The 10,000-nt window shown below is 38.8% G+C and overlaps 1 protein-coding gene across 1 annotated transcript; it reads left to right on the plus strand.

Moving 5' to 3' along the window:
* Positions 1-102: 102 nt before the first annotated feature.
* Positions 103-1,877, plus strand: LOC124626911 (cyclin-P; the record flags this gene model as incomplete). Its single annotated transcript, XM_053679370.1, is given in 11 exon segments — positions 103-191; positions 194-285; positions 372-417; positions 420-467; positions 591-676; positions 678-731; positions 733-747; positions 919-940; positions 943-1,076; positions 1,168-1,346; positions 1,666-1,877. Coding segments are annotated over 11 exon segments (934 nt in total), but the record flags the coding sequence as incomplete, so codon positions are not given.
* Positions 1,878-10,000: the final 8,123 nt, after the last annotated feature.

Raw genomic sequence — 10,000 nt, forward strand, 5'->3', positions numbered from 1 at the left:
TTTTGTTTGTTTGTTTGTTTGTTTTTTTTTAAAAGTAACATTTTCATTATGTTAAAAGTGAGAAATTGATGTCTGCGATCAGTAATGGTGTGTTTATATTAGTTGTTCTGCAGTGGAGCATTATGAGGAGGAGGCTGTGTTGAATCACCTGCATGGTTTACAGCTTGCACCCACACTAAAAGATCTAGTTCCTGAGTGGTGCGCAGAGAGATAGAAGTGGCAATGAGCAAACTTGGGCTGCTGTATGACCATACATTACACATGGGCATTTTTTCTGACATGATGGTAATTCTGAAGACTTCACAGCTTTGTTTAGCACATATTTCAGTTGGGATTTTAATGATTTGTGTAAACTGATGTCTATTTTAGAGGAGTCAGCAGCACCTTGCTCTGAGCAGCGAATGCCAAAGCCATTTACCAAAAAACACGTGCCATTTTGGTGGACTGGCTCATTCAGGTTCATGTGAGCAACACTGTCACTTTTTTTTATTATTATTATCTAGGTTTCATAATCACTGTAATGGCTCTCTTTAACATACTCTGATTCAGTGTGAAGTATTGCAGTGGCACCTTTCTCCATCACCATGCAGGAAGCATTAACTTCTCAGAGGAGACTCTGTATTTAGCAGTGCACCTGCTAAACCGTGTGCTCCGGCTTATCAAAATCTCCATCTCCCAGTTTACAGCTTCTTGGTGTTGTCTGTCTGTTTCTTGCTGCAAAGAAAGAAGAGGTGCCTGCTGCCAGAGGTAAGACATCAAATAAAACGGATGACACATGCCCAAAAATAATGGTTTGTAGCATCTGTATTGCAGTGAGAAGTGCAGGCTGCCTGTACACTGTAGGACAGACAAGGTTTCACATACAGCACTGTTAGGTTTAATGCTCTGCATGGTCGTGTGTGTGGGGGGGGTGTTCAGGTATCTGAGCTGTGCTACCTAATGCAAACACTTACAGTAAGAAGCAGTTGTTGCGGATGGAGCGCAGAGTTTTGTGCACACTGGAGTTTGACCTGTCTCTCACACCACCCATTCACTTCCTGCTTCTGTCTGCGTACATTGCGTGCTGTGGTGAGAAGGTGCAGACTGACATTTACATTGATTGTAATATCTTCAGGTTAATATTACTCTGTGCAAACAACAACAGTTTACACACTGTGTAACTTGTAGGTGATCTGCATGGCACGGTATCTGTTGGAGCTCTCTCTCCTTGAAGCGGAGTGCGTGTGTTTTATTCCAGTTCAACTGGCTGCTGCTGCTCTTCGTCTTGCACGCCATCTCATTCAGGAGCCACACACACCTGAGAGTGAGGCGGCCTGGTGTATTGCATCTACTATTTACTTGGGCAGGTATTTAGGAACTCTTATAAGTGCACACTTTAACTGTTACTCAACTATTCTAAACATTAATCTAAAACTATTAAACAAATAATTACTATATAAGTTGTCTTGTATAACTTCCCTGAACTATTTGGATCATGCTGCTGAAAAATCCTGTTTCCAATTTATCATGATATCATTCCAAGCTATTTGAAATGCTTCCAGATTTTTCTTTTAAATTCACATTTCTGGCTAACTTGAGTATGGTCATTAAACCATGAATTAACTATTGAGAGATTGTTTCTGAAGTTGTTGTAACCAAATCCAGAAGTCTTATCATTGTGTACAGCGAGGCAACACTCTTCACAATCATGCACATCATGGCCGCTGCTGCAGTGCGAGCTCACAACCAAGAAACTCGAGCGACATTTGTCAAATTCTCTACAAAGGAGATGCTGTATGTGAGTCTGCATCCTGCACTGAAGAGTGCTCTGTGCCTACTGAGCCTACAGACCTGAACAATATTAACAGTAAAAAATAGTGTCTGTAACTGAATGTTTGTATCTGTATTTTTGTTACTTTTTTTTTTTTAACCAATTTGTCAAAAAAGTTTAAATTTGTGCTTGTATCCATTTTAATTATTTGAATTAAAATTGCATTGTTGGAAAATTAATATACTGAAAATTTAAGCCTCCTTATGGGGTGCCATTCCTGTGGTTTGTTTAAAAAAATATTTTGGTTGTGGGGGAGAAAATTGTAAACTGGAACAAGAGACTTTTATTCAGTGTGAAACTATTATAATTAGTTTCAATTCTTTTTAATAGTTTTAAACTTGTACAATATATGCTCAAATGTATGTGGACAACCCGACCATCATACCCATATGTGGGTCTTCCCTAAACTGTTGCCACGAAGTATGAAGCGCACAGTTGTATAGTGTTTGAATGCTATAGCATTAACCCTTGTATGTGTCAATTAAGTTACATATAGGTCCATACAGGACAATATCCAAAAACTGTCAAATATTCTATATTATTTGTTCTACTTTCACTGACATTGATTTTATTAACTTTTTTTTTCTCTCTTCTGCATATTTTTCATGCAGTGTGAGATTTAAAAAAAAAAAAAAAAACCTCACTCGGTTCCAAAAAGGGCAAAAATGTCCACGTAAAAAAAAAAAGTTATAGAAATATGATTTTTTCCACTTTCACTGACTTCTATTTTACCAGCATCAGTTCTGATCATAACTTCCAAACATCTTCAGAATTGTAACCCTTTAAATGCTCAATAACCTTCTTGGACTCCTATACATGGGGTGGGATTTGTGATTTCCAGTACACATGTACAAACCACAACTCTGATATCCATAAAAACACACCCACATAATTATAGCTGCATCATTTATTCAGTTGGTCAGGCAGTGCCTCTATAATCAGAGTCCACAGGCCAGAAAAAAGGAAAAGCATGTATTTTCCCCATATTCTAAACCTGAGAAAATGGTAACATTTCTCAGTAAAAAAGTACACCACACAAAACTTTTTTAAAAATTCAATATTTTGAACCTTGTCAACAAAATAAAAAGCCTATTAACACAGAATGCATGATTTTATCTTAAATGTCATGGGGATTGAATATTGTGGCTTCAATGAGACATTTTTGTCTTTAAGATCCTGAGTGAAACTGTTTGTGGACCTAGTATAAAGTAGATTTATGAAAGCAAATGAGGGTGAAATATTAAAATTCCAATAAAATATACACCTTTTGAAAAATGTATGTTTGCATTAACATGGACAAAATTATAAAAAAGACAATTTGTCCATAAGGACGCACAAGGATTAAGATTTTCCCTTTATGGGAACTAAAGGCCCCAAACATGTTCAAGCATGATAATGTTCCTGTGCACAAAGTGAGGTCCAAAACAGACATTGTTTGCCAAGGTTGGTGTGGAAGTACCTCAACCCTATTAAACACCTTCAGGATTGGAAGACCCCAGGCCTTCCTGCCTGACATTAGTACCTGACCTCACTAATGCTTTTGTAGGTGGTTGGGCACAATGCCTCACAGCCGTGTTCCAAAATCTGCCATGTTCAACAGGCACATATGGGTGTGATTTGAAAGACAATAAACCAGTATCCAAGAGTAAAGTGTCTAAGTGACAATGTATGTGAAGACCAGTGTGAGACAACTGGGTGACATTAATAATTTGGTTCTAAGGTGGCTATTCGGTGACACTGATGACAATTAGGTGACAGATCCCCTGTCCTACACATTTAAATGTTTTCACTGCTCCTAACACACCTAATGGAACACCTAATGAACAGCCCTCCCTGAGCTGAATGGGTGTGTTGGGAGCAGTGAAAACCTGCAGGACAGGGCAGGGATGTAAGAAAACATTTTACATTAGGGGTGCTGGAATTTTAAGCAGCACACGTGTGGTGTGTGCGAAGATTAGTGCTGTCAATCGATTAAAAATTTTGAGTTAATCACAGTCATGGACTGTGATTAATCACGATTAATCACAAATTTAAAATAGTAGGATTTACTTGTAAACATGCAGTGTTGAAATAAATACATGAGAACCTGGGTTAAGGAAACAGAGTCTTCAGTTTTATTATCACAACCATTAACATGTTTAACAAGTGTTCAATAACAATCTCTTAAATTGTTGAGGCACCCATTTGAACTGCAGACATATTTAGCAGAAACCAACAACTGTTACAAAGTAATGTCTGCTACAAAGTCACAAATAGCTTACCTGTAATTTTTTTTGCATAGTAACATCAACTCAAATGAATGCAACAATAAGTAGGCCTATTTTAGAAATGGAATGCCACAATATCTGTGAAGAGACAGAGTGAACAGTCTCTACATTCTTGGTTAAAGATAATTACTTCAGTCAGTGTGCATCTGTGCAACATGCCTCCTGTCAACCAATCATACATTTTACTCTTCTTTCAACCAGTTGCTCAGGCAGACTAACTTGTTCACATTTTCAGATGATAGAGCTGACCTCTTCTTCTGCAGAATGTGGCCTGCCAAAGAGAACAGTCTCTCCCATGGCATTGTTGAGGCAGGTGTAGCCAAGTACCTTTTTGCAATATAGGCCAGCTTACCATATGTACCTGCTTGTGATGACCACCACTGTAGTGGACATGTTTCTATGCTAACACAGGGCTCTGCCTTGTACCTCTCTAGAAATTTATCTGTGGATAAATCTTGTACCTTGTACCTCTCTAGAGATTTATCTGTGATGACCTCTTCATCAGACTCCGACTCTGATCCTATGAGTAGGAGGGCCATCTTCTTCTTTGGAGGCTCTGGCTCCACTTTTTCTCCAGAGGTCTGTGGTGCAGGTTCTCTATCCTTCAGCATCTCGCTCAGGTGCCACACCTCTCCCCTCTCTGCTCTGGGCAAGCACCTAAGGTTTTTGTACCTAGGATCTACAGCAGTTGCCACCTTTAACCACCACAGGTTTGAGTTCTGCTTTTGCCCGTTGAGGTCCTTTGTGAATGCAGCCTTGAAGCACCCTATGTAGGTAGGGTCAACATCAGAGACCTCCATTGTGTGCAGGAGATGACAGTGCTGTAGCGCCACGGAGCAGGATACATACTTTTCACCACCTAGCAGCTCAGTGATGTACCTACAGTGCAAACAAAGCACCACACAATTGACTTAATGACTACAGTTTTCATTCAGCTGGCATGTATTTAGCGTATAGGCCATAAATTATGTCTAGATGACTTACACATGACATTTTTATCAGTCAAATTGGAGAAGACAGAGAAATCACATTACCTGCAGGGCTCCAGCACCGTTTCCAACCATGCCAACCTGTCATATTCAGCTGAAGTTAGCATAGTGAAGTTGTGCTTCTGCTGTGCCAGCGTTGCTTTCAGTGGATCTTTGTTGTGTTGACTCTGCCTTATCATTTCAAGAGTTGAATTCCAGCGCGTCGGTACATCCAGGACGAGGGACTCCTCTATTAGTCCATGAGAGGCTTGCTGAGCTTTCAGCTCTGTGGTATTTGAGGGACTGTGTCTGAAGTGTACTACTATTTTACGGCATTTGGCTAAAACGCTGTCAAATCCGCTGTCCCGTAAAGCCACGGTGATCACCCTTTGTATCATATGCGCTACACACGGCACATGCTCGAATGGTAGACTCCTTGCAGCGGCAATCATATTGCGAGCGCTGTCTGTTCCTATAGTTGTGACCTTACCCGTTATCTCCCACTCATTTGCAACTTTGCGAAACTGGCTAGCGCATGCTTCAGCAAAATGTCTTTCTTCTGTTTTTAACACGCCTAACGTGAATGAGTGCAGCTGCCAGTTATCATCGATTATGTGTGCTGTTACACCAAGGTAGTTATGGTTACTTACTCATGTCCAGTGGTCTCCAGTAAGTGCAATAAAAGTACCTTCTGCCAACTGCCTCACTTTCGTAGCTTTTTCAGCGTCATACAGTTCATGTATTATCGTAACAGTAGATCCATTTAGCGATTGTGCTAGTCAGCTTTGCTGTTGTCGTTTTGTTGACAAACTTGCCGCGGGTGCACTCTGCCAGTGTCATTTGACGAGCACGGCTTGTTGACCCTGTCTCAGCACTAGCATCTTTGCTAACATCAGCAAAAATATGTTTCGCCTAAAGATGGTACTTCAAGCTTGTCATGCTTGGGTGGAAGGACAGTTTGTCACTGCAATAGCTGCACACAGCTTTGGTTTTATCAAAACTTCCATCTGGAAGATTTTTTTATAACGGAACTTGCCGTTCAGCAGCGTGGACACCGTCTCCTCTGTCATCATATTACTCACGTTTGCGGCGCCCTAATCATACAAAGCTAGGTAACCATCTGCGCTGCAATAATGGGAAGAAGTTGGGGTCAAACTTGATTGTCAAATGATTAATTTGCTTTAAAAAAAAAATAACGCGTTAAAATTTTTTGATTAATCGCATGCGCTAACGTTGACAGCCCTAGCGAAGACATATGAAATTATTTTCCTTTCAACAGAGAATATGTGTTGAGTATGTAGGGAATACCACCGTTACCACACATATTTCGTATATTTGCGTGGTCTGGAGTGTACTATTCTGTTTATACCACAGTGACTTACCAAGGGCTACACTGTTTAATTTATTAATTAACAACACACTCTTCTCAAAAACAACAACAAAAAAAAATGCTCTCTGCGTGTAATTTTACAGACAAACCGGAAAGCATAAAATCCTCTGTCCTGAAGATTTCTCATGCTGGGAAACCATTGTGACTGTTAAAAAAAACATTGACCCTTGAGAGACTTTCCATAAATATTAAATACACGTCTCCTAACCAAAAACTTCACATCAGTGATTGTTTTTCTTCTAAACATTTTTTTTTTTTTGATACTTTTGTGGAGTGTGAATGAGCTGTTAGTATAGAAACGATAATGTATTGGAATAAGCACCTTAATATAAATTTAATGAATTAGATGAAGCGACTGTCCGAGCTGTGCGGTTACACAAAATCGATGCATACCTACTGACCAATCAGATTTGAGGATTTAACCATGCTGTGGTATAAAATATTTATTCTGTAAATATTTATATTTATTTATTTATATATATATATAAATATATAAATTCTGTTTTGTCATACAGTATACTGCACTATAATGTTGGCAGCCCAACAGTAGGTGGTGCAAATGCACCCACTGCACAAATATAATAATTATACCACAGCATGGTTGAATTCTTGAATCAGAAGGTATCGATTAATTTTCTATAAGAGCATGGACCTGAATATTTATATGACTGTCACATAATAGGTTAATATTAATGCACTTGTTCTAATCTGTTATCATTCCTCAGCTAATACACAGGGACTTGAATGGCAGATAACCACACAATCTAAGCCTACTAATAAATGGATTAAAATGTGCTGTTAAATAAAGAAAAGTGTATAATCATTGATATTGTGAAGTTTTCTGTTAGGACATTTTATTTAACATGTATGGAAGCGTCTTGAGTGTCAGAACTTTGTAGCAGTCAGTAAGTTACCAGACACCCGAGTCAGTTTGTGTTATTACTGACATTATAGCAGCTACAGTCATGTGAAATTCTTGGCTTTTTTGACATATTTGGACAAGCAAACATTTGCTTATCTTTGCGTGCCTATTAATAAGTTGATATACTTGAACAGAACCACAAAAATACATTTTTCAATCATTTATTCAACAGAAATATCAATAGGTGTGATATTCTTCTATGGAAAAAGTAATTACACCCTTGGCAGAAGCTAGCTTCTGCCCCCTTTAGCAGAATTGTCTACCAGGTTTGCTGAAATTTTGACCACTCTTCCATGCAGTATTGTTTAAGTTGCAAGATGTTTGAGGGTTTTCTTGCATGTACTGGAAATTTCAAACGCCCCCACAATAGTTCAATGGGATTCAAACCTGAGCTTTGACTTGGCCACTCCATAACCCTTTTCTCCATTTCTTCTTTTTGAGACATTCCTTGGTGGATTTGCTAGTACGCTGAGACTCATTATCCTGTGGAAAGGCCCACTTTGGGTTCAGCGTCAACTTTTGGAGAGATGGCCTCACATTATCTTCAAGCACTCTTTCATATGAGCAGAATTCATAGATGAATCAATGAATGCAAGCTGTCCAGTCCCTGAGGTAGCAAAGCAACCCCAAACCATAACATTTAATGTATTTCAAATAATTTGAAGTTCTTTTTAAATCCCTTGTCAGATTCATAGGTATCCACAACCTTTTCTTGCTGAAGACCTTACAGAACTCTTTAAATCTTGGCATGATGATGCCACACACCTCAATAACAAAGGGAACACCAGACACTTCTCTAGATATGAGAGGGGTATAAATAAGACAGGTTCCAATCACTGACACCCAATCTTGAACACCTCAATCTTGAAGTTAATGAGATAAAAAAAAAAATCACAGCATGTCATGTTACTGTGAAACTGGAGAAACACATATGTCCTGAAGTCTTGATATCTCATAACATTCAATGTAACTATCCATCCATCCATCCATCTTCTATACCGCTTATCCATCAGGGTCACAGGGGAACCTGGAGCCTATCCCAGGAAACATCGGGCACAGGGCAGGGTACACCCTGGACAGGGTGCCAATCCATCGCAGGGCACAATCACATACACATTCACACACCCATTCGTACACTACGGACACTTTGGACATGTCAATCAGCCTACCATGCATGTCTTTGGGGGAGGAAACTGGAGTACCCCGAGGGAACCCCTACAGCACGGGGAGAACATGCAAACTCTGCGCACACACAGAGCCATGGTGGGAATCGAACCCCCGACCCTGGAGGTGTGAGGCGAACGTGCTAACCACTAAGCCCAATGTAACTATAAACTGTAAAAAAAAAAAAAAAAAAAGCATGGTGCCATGCATCTACATTTATTAATTTAGCAGACGCTTTTATCGCTTTTTTATCGCTTTTATCGCTTTTATTGTGTACATGAGTTTGGGCACTACTAAGGACCCTAGCTCACTACACATTGGGACACTGATAATTCAGTTTCTGGTGACATGATTACATACTCGCATTGTACAACATCACCAACGTCATCAAAGTTTTATATGTCAAGAAATTTGTTAGCTTAATCATACACATTTCTGTCGTGGTACTTCAAGCAGAATTGTATTGAATTATTAAAAAATAAATCCACTACAGGGCTATACAGTGCGACCATTTCACTAGCATTTGTGACTGAAAAGTTCTTTGTGCGACGGTGAAAAATATTTAAGAGCACTGGTGCGAGTGACCTGTTCAGAGTTGTTTAATACAATCGGAATAAAAACTAAAACTCCTAAATGCATCTACGCTGCGCAACAGTTACTTTCACACTGCTTTTTATCACCTCAGTCAAACGAACAAGTGTGTAAATACTGCAAAGAAGCCATTATGATGACGAGAGTAACACTGTATATCACCTGCTTCACTCAACTTCCCAACCTCACAAACTGCCATCTTTTATTGATCAGGCAGAATGACCTGAACCTGCGACTGTAACTTACTTGTGTAGACACAGTGGCGTCGGGCGGAGTAAATTAATAATAATGCTAACGCTAAAAGGTGCGTTTTAATTCAAACTTCTTTATTAAATAATTCCTCACCAATCATAATCAAGATTAGCAACTGTTCAGTCTGTACACATACAGTACACTGCTGCTCTCCTTCACTCTCTTCACCAGCTCGTTCCGGCTCACACGTACAGTGCATTCACTAATTTAAGCTCACGGTTGCCAGAAATCACTAGAAAGTCACGATGTTTTGATTTAATCCCCCAAAAATGCAATATTAGCAGCAGACATGGCAACACTGTACTCTGAACCCATCTAAAAGGTACAACTGATAAACAAAAAATTAAATAAAATAAAATGTAAAGACAAAAAATGTGCTTAGTTATAAATAAATCATTTAATATAAAAATAGATATTATAACTTCATAAAATATAAATAAAATGAAAAATTAAATAATGTTTAATTACTATGGGTTGCACTTAATATCAATTTGACATTAAGCTTAGTAAGCTATCTCCTTAGAAGGCTATTAGCCTTTTTCCTAATATGGATCTTGCTTGTGTTAGTCTACTTTTAATTAGGACTCTTTATTGTTTAAAATATTTGAAAATAAATATTTTATGCTTGTTTATTTA

The sequence above is a fragment of the Ictalurus punctatus genome, unplaced genomic scaffold (genome assembly GCF_001660625.3).
Source record: "Ictalurus punctatus breed USDA103 unplaced genomic scaffold, Coco_2.0 tig00007958, whole genome shotgun sequence".
In the NCBI taxonomy this organism is placed as follows: domain Eukaryota; kingdom Metazoa; phylum Chordata; class Actinopteri; order Siluriformes; family Ictaluridae; genus Ictalurus; species Ictalurus punctatus.